The following is a 12,087-nucleotide window of genomic DNA, read 5'->3' as shown; positions in this document are numbered from 1 at the left end:
GGGTGACGGAGAGCCTCCCTCTGCGGGTGACGGAGAGCCTCCCTCTGCGGGTGGCAGAGAGCCTCCCTCTGCGAGTGACGGAGAGCCTCCCTCTGCGGGTGACGGAGAGGCTCCCTCTGCGGGTGACGGAGAGGCTCCCTCTGCGGGTGACGGAGAGGCTCCCTCTGCGGGTGACGGAGAGGCTCCCTCTGCGGGTGACGGAGAGCCTCCCTCTGCGGGTGACGGAGAGCCTCCCTCTGCGGGTGACGGAGAGCCTCCCTCGGCGGGTGACGGAGAGCAACCCTCTGCGGGTGACGGAGAGCAACCCTCTGTGGGTGAGGGAGAGCAACCCTCTGAGGGTGACGGAGAGCATCCCTCTGAGGGTGACTGAGAGCATTCCTCTGAGGGTGACGGAGAGCATTCCTCTGAGGGTGACGGAGAGCATTCCTCTGAGGGTGACGGAGAGCATCCCTCTGAGGGTGACTGAGAGCATTCCTCTGAGGGTGACGGAGAGCATTCCTCTGAGGGTGACAGAGAGCTTCCCCCGGAGGGTGACAGAGAGCATTCCTCTGAGGGTGACAGAGAGCCTCCCCCGGAGGGTGACAGAGAGCCTCCCCCGGAGGGTGACAGAGAGCATCCCCCGGAGGGTCTCAGTGAGCAACCCTCTGACGGTCTCAGCGAGCATCCCTCTGAGGGTCTCAGAGAGCATCCCTCTTAGTGTGACAGTGAGCATCCCTCTTAGTGTGACAGAGAGCATCCCTCCAAGGGTGACAGAGAGCATCCCTGTGAGGGTGACAGAGAGCATCCCTGTGAGGGTGACAGAGAGCAGGCCTCCGAGGGTGACAGAGATCATCCATCCAAGGGTGACAGAGAGAATCCCTCTTAGTGTGACAGAGAGCATCCCTCTCAGGGCGACAGGGAACATCCCTCCAAGGGTGACAGAGATCATCCATCCAAGGGTGACTGAGAGCATCCCTCCAAGGGTGACAGAGAGAATCCCTCCAAGGGTGACAGAGAGCATCCCTCCAAGAGCGACAGGGAGAATTACTCTTAGTGTGACAGAGAGCATCCCTGTGAGGGTGACAGGGAGCACCCCTCCGAGGGTGACAGAGAACATCCCTCCAAGTGTGACAGAGAGCATCCCTCCAAGTGTGACAGAGAGCATCTCTCTCAGGGTGACAGAGAGCACCCTCTGAGGGGGACAGAGAGCATCCCTCCAAGTGTGACAGAGAGCATCCCTCCAAGTGTGACAGAGAGCATCCCTCCAAGTGTGACAGAGAGCATCTCTCTCAGGGTGGCTGAGAGCATCCCTCCCAGGGTGACAGAGAGCAAACCTCTGAGGGAGACAAAGAGCGTCCCTCTTAGTGTGACAGGGAGCATCCCCCTGAGGGCAACAAGGAGTATCCCTCTGAGGGTAATATAGAGCATCCCTCTGAGGGTGACCGAGAGCCTCCTTGGAGGGTGACAGAGAGCCTCCATTCACCAGCTGTGATCCTGGCGTCACCCTCTAAACAATAAGTTTAACTCCTTATACTGAGATGAACTTGTAATATAGCCACGCCGCATGCAAGTGATAGACAACTTGTCATAAAGAGTCCAATAGTCCAAATCCTTAACTCTTGTCTGGTTCTTCCTTAAATTTTTATAGAGGGTCTTTCATCTCAGCCCCTTCAATACAACAGCTCACCCAATGCTGGGATGAATTAATCCAGTAATTGGCGGGAGCTTCACACAAGCAGATCCTTCAAAAGTCCATAACTGCCAAGAGGCGGTCACATTTCTTTGTCCTTCCTGGGCAGCTGTGATCTCATTTCCTAGATGGCTGCCACTTACACAGACTCCTCTAGTACTCCTTCTGCCTGTACCTCCTCCCCCAGGGCACTCTTCAGGTACCCCTTCTTCTTGTACCTCCTCCTGCAGTGTACCTCCTCCTGGAGGGCACTCTTCTGGTACCCCTTCCTTGTACCTCATCCTGCAGGGCACTCTTCTCGTACCCCCTCTTCTTGTACCTCCTCCTGCGGGGGATTCTTCTAGTACCCCTTCCTTGTACCTCCTCCTGGAGGGCACTCTTCTAGTACTCGTTCTTCTTGTACCTTCTCCTCCTTCAGAGTACTCTTCTAGTACCCCTTCCTTGTACCTCCTCCTGCAGTGTACCGCCTCCTGGAGGGCACTCTTCTGGTACCCCTTCCTTGTACCTCCTCCTGCAGGGCACTCTTCTAGTACTCGTTCTTCTTGTACCACCTCTTGCAGGGCACTCTTCTAGTACCCCTTCCTTATACCTCTTCCTGCAGGGCCCTCTTCTAGTACCCCTTCTTCTTGTACCTCCTCCTGCAGTGTACCTCCTCCTGGAGGGCACTCTTCTGGTATCCTTTCCTTGTACCTCCTCATGCAGGGCACTCTTCTAGTACTCGTTCTTCTTGTACCTCCTCCTACGGGACACTGTTCTACCCCTTTGGCTCTTAACTACTCCTTCATGACACTCTTCTAGTACCCCTTCTTCTTGTACTTACTCCTGCAGGGCACTCTTCCAGCCTCCCATTCTAGCTGTACCTCCTCCTGCAGGGCACTCTTCTAGTACCCCTTCTGCTCGTACCTCCGCCTGCAGGGTATTCTTCTAGCCCCCCTTCTGCTCGTACCTCCGCCTGCAGGGTATTCTTCTAGCCCCCCTTCTTCTTGTACCTCCGCCTGCAGGGCTCTCTTCTAGTATCCCTTCTTCTTGTACCTCCTCCTGCGGGGCACTCTTCTAGTACCCCTTCCTTCTGGCTGTACCTCCCCCTGCAGGGCACTCTTCTAGTACCCCTTCTTCTTGTATCTCTTCCTGCAGGGCACTGTTCTACCCCTTAGCCTCTTAACTACTCCTTCATGGCACTTTTTTAGTAATGCTTCTATTCGTTCCTTACTCTACTGAAGAACACTCTTCTAGGTTCCCTGCTCTTCATACTTCCTCCTGCAACGCCCGTTACCTGTATAACTATTAGTATAATAAAACATGGCGCACCAGGATCTACAATAAGGACTTCTGGCAGATTATTCACTGTTAATGTAATAAAAAAAAGTGGCAGAAAACGAAGGTGGAGCACAACTCTCATAAGGGCGAGCTGCCTCTGTCTTCTTGGCAATGAATTTACTACCTCTGAAGCCAGGGGTCGCACAAGCAGTGACGGGTCACAAGGGGCAATCCAGGAGTCGCAGCTGTAACCCCTGGCAAGACCTAAATGAGGCCCCTGCATGTGACCCTGTTGAGAACATCATACAATGTGTCAAGTGACTCCATTCAGAATATCAGAATGTGCTGGGTTTTGTGACTCCATTCAGAATGACTCTGTGCTGTGTCATTACCATTCAGAATATCAGTTTCTGCTATGTCATGTGACCTCATTCAGAAAGTCACACTCTGTGCTGGGTCATGCGATGCCACAGAATGTGCTTTGTCATGTGACCGCAGCCAACGTTTTCTAATCGTAGATCGAGTGTTTCACTCCTACAAATACTATCATAACTTTAACATCTTCTCTGGAAACTGATTTCACTTTGTTTTTCTGTTTTGCAGGATGTCGGAAGCACCCTAAGCAGGTAAGGCTGGTTTATTATTCTCCTGTCAGTGTGTAAGACACAGGTCTCACTGCTGCAGTGTGTAAATGCCACTACTAAGTTCACACAAAGTGCTAGGAAACTTACAGATCCTCATAAAATCACTTTGTATCCTCAACAAAAACCTTAAGTCCTCAGAAAATACCTTTGATTCCTCTGAAAACTTAAGTCCTCTGAAAACTGCCTTGTATCATCAGGAAATGATCTTAAATCTTCCTAAATCCCTGTAAGTCATCATAAAACTCCTTTGAATCTTGAAATAATTGCTACAGAAATGAGCTGCTGTCCTCACAAAACCTATTTGTATCTATAAAACCTACCTGAAGTCCTCAGAAGAGTTCCCTGTACACACAGAAAACTAATGCACATTCTCGAAACTTCCCCTTCGGTTTCTTCAATTAGGAGTTGTGGAAAAACGAATTCAAAGTTTCCGAACTACGATACCAGTCTTCAAAACATCCCTTCTCTGCTTCCAAACAGCGTTGAAATGTAATTAAAGCCATGTTCAGGCCTTATTCTTTAGTAAATTCCCTCCAAACTCTCCATCTTCGCGCATGTTTGCGTAATGTTTCCTTGCTGCTGTGTTACTCAATGTCCCCTTTGCGTAGTGTCCACGCTTATTCACATTCTTAAGTGGTCTGCCTTCACCCTTGAAATATCATGGTACGCCCGTTAGCGTGTATGGTTAGTGTATGGTTCGCTACATCTATTCGGCCACGTCGCAACCAGGCGAATCCTCAGGGTCACCGCCCTCTATCTGTTGCAGCTCATTTAAGAGGTTGTCCCAACATGCTGCTATGGGTTCTCAACGCAGTCCTAATGTTTCTTCATGCTTGATGGAGATGCTTTCGGCCTTGGCCCATGCGAACAATGAGTGACGCCATGCCCGTACATGTGGTGGGTCCACCACTTTCCGCCGTCTAGTTAGGAGCCTTTTAGCTACTATTATCCCCAAGTCTAGGAACCTCGACACTACTTTGGTGGCAGGCGTCCTCCTGAATTGATACAGGAGGTATACAAAAGGTAGTGCTTGACCTGTGCATGTGTGTAATATCCTGGTTATCGTATTCCAGTACACTCCTATTCGGGGGCAGCTCCATAACATGTGTACTAGTTCAGCTCCTGGGGGTGTTGTGTTTGTTTGTTGGGGTTGGTAGGATTCCTCAGGGCGCTTGCTGTGATCCATTTAGTGAAGTTGTCCACTGCTTGTTCCGTGTCCTTGTGGAGGTAGGTAGGTGAAAGTTGAGGGTGTTAATCCAGCGTTGTTCTAATGCTTTGGACCGGCTACGACATGTTTCGCTGGCAGTGGAGGTGGGGGTTTAGAGGGGCTCTGAGATGATGAAGTGGACGCAGTGGTGGTCGGTCCAGGTGAGCTGTTCAGTGTGGGTGTAAAGATAGGGTCAAGCGTGTCTCCTGCGATGGGAGTGGGGTCGGTGACTAATTGCTCGAGTTTGAGGTTGGCCATACTTTCTAGGATGTCAGCCGTCTTGGTGTCATCAATGTTTTCAAGGTGAAAGTTGAGGTCTCCTAGGAAGATAGTTTCTCCTCAATAGTGATAGGAGCAATGAAGTTGGAGAAGGGGTTGCAGAAGGGAGGGCCGAGTCCCGGAGGTCTGTAGGCGAGGGTGTCTCCGATTGTGGTTTTGCTGTTCGTTTGGAGTTGGAAGTTGAGGTGCTCCATGAAGGGGGTGGTGTTCTCTGTGGTGGTTGTGCATTTGAGAGTCTCTTCGTGGATTATGGCTGTGATGCTGCCATTTCTATTGGTCCGGTCTCGGTGCGTTACCTTGCATCTGTCTGGTATGGCTGTGGCAATACTGGGTGCTGATGCGGGGTTCAGCCAGGTCTCTGTGATGAAGATGGTGTCTGGGGTGGTGATGGTTTTCCAGATTTCTGTGGCGTCTTTTCCAAGAGAGCGTGCGTTGTTCAGCAGGCAGTTGATCTCTCGGAAGGGGTTGGCCACGTCCCTGCTGTTGAGTGTGAGTGACTTGCTGTGGCTGCTGAACGTGGTGTCAGTTGTTTCTCTTGTGATGCAGGTAAATCGGCAGTTCTGGCAGGAGAAAGGGCCATCGGTGGCCCTGGGTGAGGCCTGGGCACAGCAGTTGTTCTTGCATCCGGGGTCCAGTGCTCTAAGTTCGTCTGCTGTGAAGCTCAAGCGGTCCGTGGTGGGTGGAGACCTAGTGCAGTGCAGAGCGAGGTCCAAGCACAGCATACCCATGGTGCGCGTCTGCTGCGTGGGTGCGCTGTGGTCTGCATGCCAGAGGACTGGGTTACTGGCAGGAGGGTGCCAATGGTGCCCATAGGGGGAGACAGCAGGCACAACGGGGAGGTGTAGGGAGCGGCTGGGCTGCAGGCATTGGAAAGGAGGTCCCAGCGGAGCCGGGGACAAGGGATAGGTCGGGCAGGCAGGCAGGGAGAGAGGGAAGGGGAAGAAGCCAGACTGCAAGGTCAAGTGCAGCCGGCCCAGGCTACCAGGGTCAAGAGGGGCGCAGCTGGACAGTAACTACTGGGAGTCTGGTGCAGGTTGGGCTGAGGGGAGAGCGCCGGGCACGGTGTCAGGGGGGACAAGGCCACAGAGCACTGTAACTGAAACTGTGGGTGTAAGAGGGGTGGCTCAGCCTCCTCCTGTTTCTGACGGGCATGGACGGGCTCACCCTTTGCCTACGCTTTGCTCGGCCACTGCCCGCCTTGCCCTGCTCCCACGATGCAGGAGCCGCAGAAGGAATTAATCTGCTGCAGAGGTGCGAAAATGGGCCAAGCCCACCTCTTGGAGGCTGCTGGGAACTTTAGCTCCCTGAGGCTGATGGGGGCGCTGGCTCTGGCTCCCGGGGGGAGCTGGGAGAGTCGTGAGGCAGAAGTCCCGGGCCTGAAGAAGCGGCAGATCAGCAGTGTCCCATCCTTGGTCTGTTAAATCACTATCTACCCTCTATGATCATTGCTTGACCTCAGTCTTTGTAAGTGCCTGGGTTAGATCCGTAAAGGCTGTCAAGTTCTTTGTGAACTTACCACGGTATGTCATTATGCCTAGGAAACGTCTTACTCCTGTCATGAAAGTTGGTGTGAGTGCAGATTTCTTGTCTTTGACTTTGTTGGGATTCAGAGTCACCATTTCCGCTTCAAATCTCTGTTCCAGGAAACTGATGTGTTTCTTTAGCCTGAGGCCGCTTGAAGGCACTGTAGGACTTTTCAGGGGCAATAATGACTGTCACATTGTGTGCCTGCACCAAGATGTCATCACAGATGTTAATTATTCCAGTCAAGCCATATAGAAATTCTGGGATGGTGTTCTCAAAAACATCAGCGATGCTGGAGATTCCGAAGTTTAATCTTGTGTATAGTCTCAGATCCAGGTGTGTGGAGAAGGTTGTGATGTATCAAAAAGTGGGGTCGAGCATCCGCAGGTGAGACTCATTTATTAGTATATGCGTGATATGTTGTTGTCTTTGGCATGCCTGTTTTGGAGTTGCATGGCCACACACAACCACACGTCTCCTGGCTATTTGGGCTTCCGGGTGACAACAGTTGTGAAAACACAGGGAGTGGACCCATAATCTTGCTCGATGATGTCCGCCTCTTCCAGTCTTCATAGCTCCTCTTCCACTTTTGCCTGAAGACGAATCGCCCCTCAGTGATGTCAATAGATTGATCGATCTGCAGATGCACAGTCTTTCCTTTCAAACACCCAAGGCCATGAAACAGGCTGTTGCTTTCCAGGAGAAGATTGTCCAGCTCAGCAGTTTGGCAAACTGAATCAGCTGAAGACTTGTGGCTGGCTGCCAGCATTCCTGCACTCTTTGGTAATGAGCACCTCTGCCCTGACTGCTGTTTCTCATGAGCGAGTTCCACTTTGAAGCCTCCTGTTAATGGTAGTGGGTTTGGATGTCTTTATCTTCTTTGATTGATTATGGACTGAGCTCTCATCAGTTAACATGCACACACTGGCCAGGTCTTTTAACCAGGCATAAAACTCATCCATTGATCCATCAAGTTTTTATCTCCTTTGACAGAGTATGAAATCTTCATAGTTAGGGTGCTACAATGTTAAACGGCATTCACCTGATGGTGGTCCTCCTACAGGAGATGCATCTGATGGTAACACTTGCAAAGCCCTAGACGGCAGGGGTCACACGTTGGTGATACATGCAGGTTTCACGACAAGCTCTAGAGCAGTAGGCATTCTAATAAAAAATAATTGCAGTTGACAGTGAAGCAATACTCTACAACCCCCTACATAGATGCACAGCCCTCTCTGGGATATGGGAGGGGGAACCGATAAATGTCCTATCAGTGTATAACCATCTGGCCTTACACAGCAGCACTCTTCTGGACTTGGGTGAACTCCTATTAGGGGGTGACTTTAATATGACCATGCGTGATTCACTTGACTGTCAACCCCCACGCCACGTGACCACTTCCCTCACACATTGGATGGCCTTCTTTACAGCAATGGGGTTGGTAGATGTATGGCAAACATACAATCCTATCGCGTATCAAGAGAGAGAGAGAGGACCAGAAAGCTAGTCCATATCCCCGGGTTTATATATAGTTAATCAAAAAGAGACTAGCTTATGTATAAGGGGTTAACAAAGGTTTAAGGACTCAAGTATGTTTCGTCAGGGGGTAGGAGCACCTGGTGAGTGTGCTCATGAAGCCCTCACCCACCAACCTAGTTGGTGGCATGCTTCATCATCGGGCCCACCCAGTGACACCTAGCGTGTCCCGGGTGTGCTTCGACGCCTGATTACAGCGGAGCAGGTATGTCGCTGAGTGTGCGGTGAAGAGTGTTATGAATGTGAATTTAAAACGGCTTGGCGGGGGTCCCAGTACCCGGAGGTGAATTACACTTTAATACTTGGGCCACCGTCAGTGGTTAAAAATAAGGCTGTTGGATGTTAGAGGCGAGTTACGACCTCCCACATCCTTTGGTGGGTCAACATGTTTCAGCCAGTGCCTTATGAATATGCTGGCTTTCTTCAGGACGAAATTAAAATAAGTGTGTGTGATTAAACTAGTGGGTGTGTAATTCAGACTATGTGTATACACGCCCTAAAGTGTTTTTCTATGTGTGAGAGGGGGATTCCCTTCTCAAAACACGCTAGTTTAAGCAGTATTCTGCTCCAAGGTTGTGAAGAGGCAAAGGGTTGACCAGCTTTTCTGGGCAGAGCCTGCTCTGGACCTGTAGTGCCTCCTTCGCAGAACCGGTTCTTGAGAAGGGAGGTCGGTACTCGCCTCTAACATCCAACAGCCTTATTTTTAACCGCTGACGGTGGCCCAGGTATTAAAGTTTAATTCACCTCCGGGTACTGGGACCCCCGCCAAGCCGTTTTAAATTCACATTCATAACACTCTTCACCGCACACTCAGCAACATACCTGCTCCGCTGTAATCAGGCGTCGAAGCACACCCGGGACACGCTAGGTGTCACTGGGTGGGCCCGATGATGAAGCATGCCACCAACTAGGTTGGTGGGTGAGGGCTTCATGAGCACACTCACCAGGTGCTCCTACCCCCTGACGAAACATACTTGAGTCCGTAAACTTTTGTTAACCCCTTATACATAAGCTAGTCTCTTTTTGATTAACTATAAACATACAATCCTGTCACTCAGAATTTTACATTCCCTCGGAGGCTCATTGGGCGTCTCTCCCGTATTTCCCTCCTACTCACTTTGGCCCACCACGTCTCGTGATTCCGAGAGATGCACCATTTGGCTAGGGGGATATCTGACCGCTCCCCCATTTGGGCTATATATATGGCATTGCTAAATGGAGCAAACACAAGGAGATGATAGACGGAGCGCTGAAACATTTCAGACACTCACCCCCAGTCACAGATCTGGGCTGAATCCTTCATCATTCTTTAGCTCACTTCGCCACCTCAGTTCAGACCCAGCTATATGAAAATCAGTCTTGACCCTGTGCCTCATGGGAACAGTCCAGCCCGAATTGCCAAGCCAGGTCTTCCCTGAACCAGAAACGAGCATCCTGGGACCGGTTTCTGGATAACACCTTCATCAGACAGGCTAGCTTCAATTCAGTGGCAAAGTGAGCAAAGGACCCACGTCTTGGCATACCCTGCCAACTTAGGGCGAACAAAGCAAACACAAGGAGATGATGGACGGAGTGCCAAAACTTTTCAGACACTCACCCCCAATCACAGATCTGGGTTAAATCCATCATCATTCTTTCGCTCACTTCGCCACCTCAGTTCAGACCCAGCTATATGCAAATCAGTCTTGACCCTGTGCCTCATGGCATGGGAACAGTCCAACTCAAATTGCCAAGTCAGGTCTTCTCAGAACCGGAAAAAAGCATTCTTCAACCCGTTTCTGGGTAACACCCTTCATCAGCCAGGCTAGCTTGAATTCAGTGGCAAAGTAAGCTAGGGGCCCACGTCTGAGCATACCCTGCCAACTTGGGGCGAACAAAGCAAACACAAGGAGATGATGCATGGAGTGGAAAAACGTTTCAGACACTCACCCCCAGTCACAGATCTGGGTTGAATCCATCATAATTTTTTAGCTCGCTTCGCAACCTCAGTTGAGACCCAGCTTTATACAAATCAGTCTTGACTCTGTGCCTTATGGGAAAAGTCCAGCTCGAATTGCCAAGCCAGGTCTTCCCTGAACCGCAATCAAGCATCCTGGGACCGGTTTCTGGGTAACACCCTTCATCAGTCAGGCTAGTTTGAATTCAGTGACAAAGTGAGCAAGGGACCCAGGTCTGGGAAAAGGCGATTCGATGGGTTACCGGGATCTCTCAGGGCACCAGGGTGTTTCTTACAGATCGCCAAGATATTGCGAATGCCTTCTCAGATTACTACAAGCACCTATACTCCCCAGTTGGGGCTACGAATATGTGACATTCCCACGACTTTCTCTGTTATTTACGACTTCCTACACTCCCTACTGAAGACAGAGCCTTCATGGAAAGTGATCCTACTGAGGACACAATTGCCCAAGCGATTCGCAATATCGCATCAGGCAAAGCAATGTGTCAGAACGTGCTCCCGATATAGTTATACAAGATTACTATGACTCTTATTGCACCGCAATTACTTTAAATGTACTTGGAGAGTCGGGAAAAGGGGGTGCTCTCCAGAGACCAAAGTCTTGCTTCCATTGTGGTCCTTCATAAGGAGGGTAGGCCAGCTGAGGACTGCTCCTCCTGCAGACCCATTTCCCTCCTCAACGCTGAGATCGAAATTTTGGTGAAACTATTAGCCCTTAGATGAATACAAATTATTACCAAATTGGTGCATCCACACCAGTCCTGTTTCACGCCAGGTAGAAACACGACCTTCAATCTGCGATGTCTCCACGGAATGTTGGGGCTCGCCCTTTCTATACAAGAAGACGCAACTATTTTGTCCCTTAATGCTCGTATGGCATTCGACACTGTGGAATGGCTATACCTTTTTGCTGTGCTGGAACGGATGAGCTTCGACCCCAAGTTCTTGTCCTGGGTATGATTATTATACACCAATTCCCTGGCCTGGGTAGTCATTAATGCGAAAACCTCTAGATAATTCCCCTTGAGGTGTTAGACCAAGGTTGCCCTCTTTCGCCTCTCTTGTTTGCCCTAGTTCTAGAACCACTGACGACCTGTGAATTCTCTGACCCTTTGATACGTGGCCTACACTGGATGGAGGAGTGGGAATACATAATTTTTCTGTACGCTGACAATATATTATTGTATATAGCAGCTCCGCGTCTCCCTGAGTCGTATACTGGAAATATTCACAACCTTCGGTAGATACTTGGGATACACCATTAAGTGGTCTAAATGGACGCTATTTGTTCTCTGTGGGTAAATGTAAATGTGTAAATGTAAATGTATGAAACTTATATAGCGCAGGACTTACCCTGGGGCATCTCCGCGCTTGCTTAGGGAACCCGTCCTGGTATTCCCCTGTGAGATAGCCCTGGAAGGGTATCCACAAGGTGAAAGCCAGGCATCCCGCCGCGAAGGGCCAATGTGGAGATTAAGCAAGCTACTCTTCGTGACTAGATAGGGGATGTGTAGCAAGGGTAGTTTCTGATGGCTTCCGATATTTGGAATCTATGTCACCACCGATCCCGACTCATTCTATAACAATAATCTCCAGGGTCCCCTACAGAATCTCAGGAGAGACGTTTGCCACTGGAGGGCCCTGCCCTTGTCCCTTCTTGGACGAGCTGCTTTGTCCAAGATGATGGCACTGCAGCGGTTTCTTTACTTGTGCAAAATGCACCATTCTCAGTCCCCGATACCTACTTCCGGACTATAGAGACTGAATTAAGGACCTTGTTGTGGGAAGGGGTGCCCCTTATATAGCCCTAAAAAAACTGACACATGACTCGTATGACGGTGGTATTACGTTGCCCGACATCCACAGATATTACCAGGCAGCACAGCTCACAACTGTTAACCAATGGGTACATCGGCCTCCAGCCAATACGGTGTTTCATATGGACTGTTATGTGTTACGGCCACATGAATACACACTATCACTGTACACCTCCCCATGTTATATGATCCTC

At 50.3% G+C, this 12,087-nt stretch overlaps 1 protein-coding gene across 1 annotated transcript in view; it reads left to right on the top strand.

Moving 5' to 3' along the window:
* LOC147710150 (E3 ubiquitin-protein ligase TRIM39-like) overlaps positions 1-12,087 on the top strand; it is an 86,835-nt gene that overhangs the window by 58,875 nt on the left and 15,873 nt on the right. The window contains exon 4 of the mRNA XM_086920839.1: positions 3,530-3,552. Coding sequence (XP_086776965.1) covers positions 3,530-3,552 — 23 coding nt within the window. The remainder of the gene's footprint in view (positions 1-3,529; positions 3,553-12,087) is intronic.

This window comes from Lissotriton vulgaris, chromosome 5, assembly GCF_964263255.1.
Source record: "Lissotriton vulgaris chromosome 5, aLisVul1.2, whole genome shotgun sequence".
NCBI lineage: Eukaryota > Metazoa > Chordata > Amphibia > Caudata > Salamandridae > Lissotriton > Lissotriton vulgaris.
The sequence above is the reverse complement of the archived record's forward strand: the minus strand, read 5'-3'. Positions and strand labels throughout refer to the sequence as shown.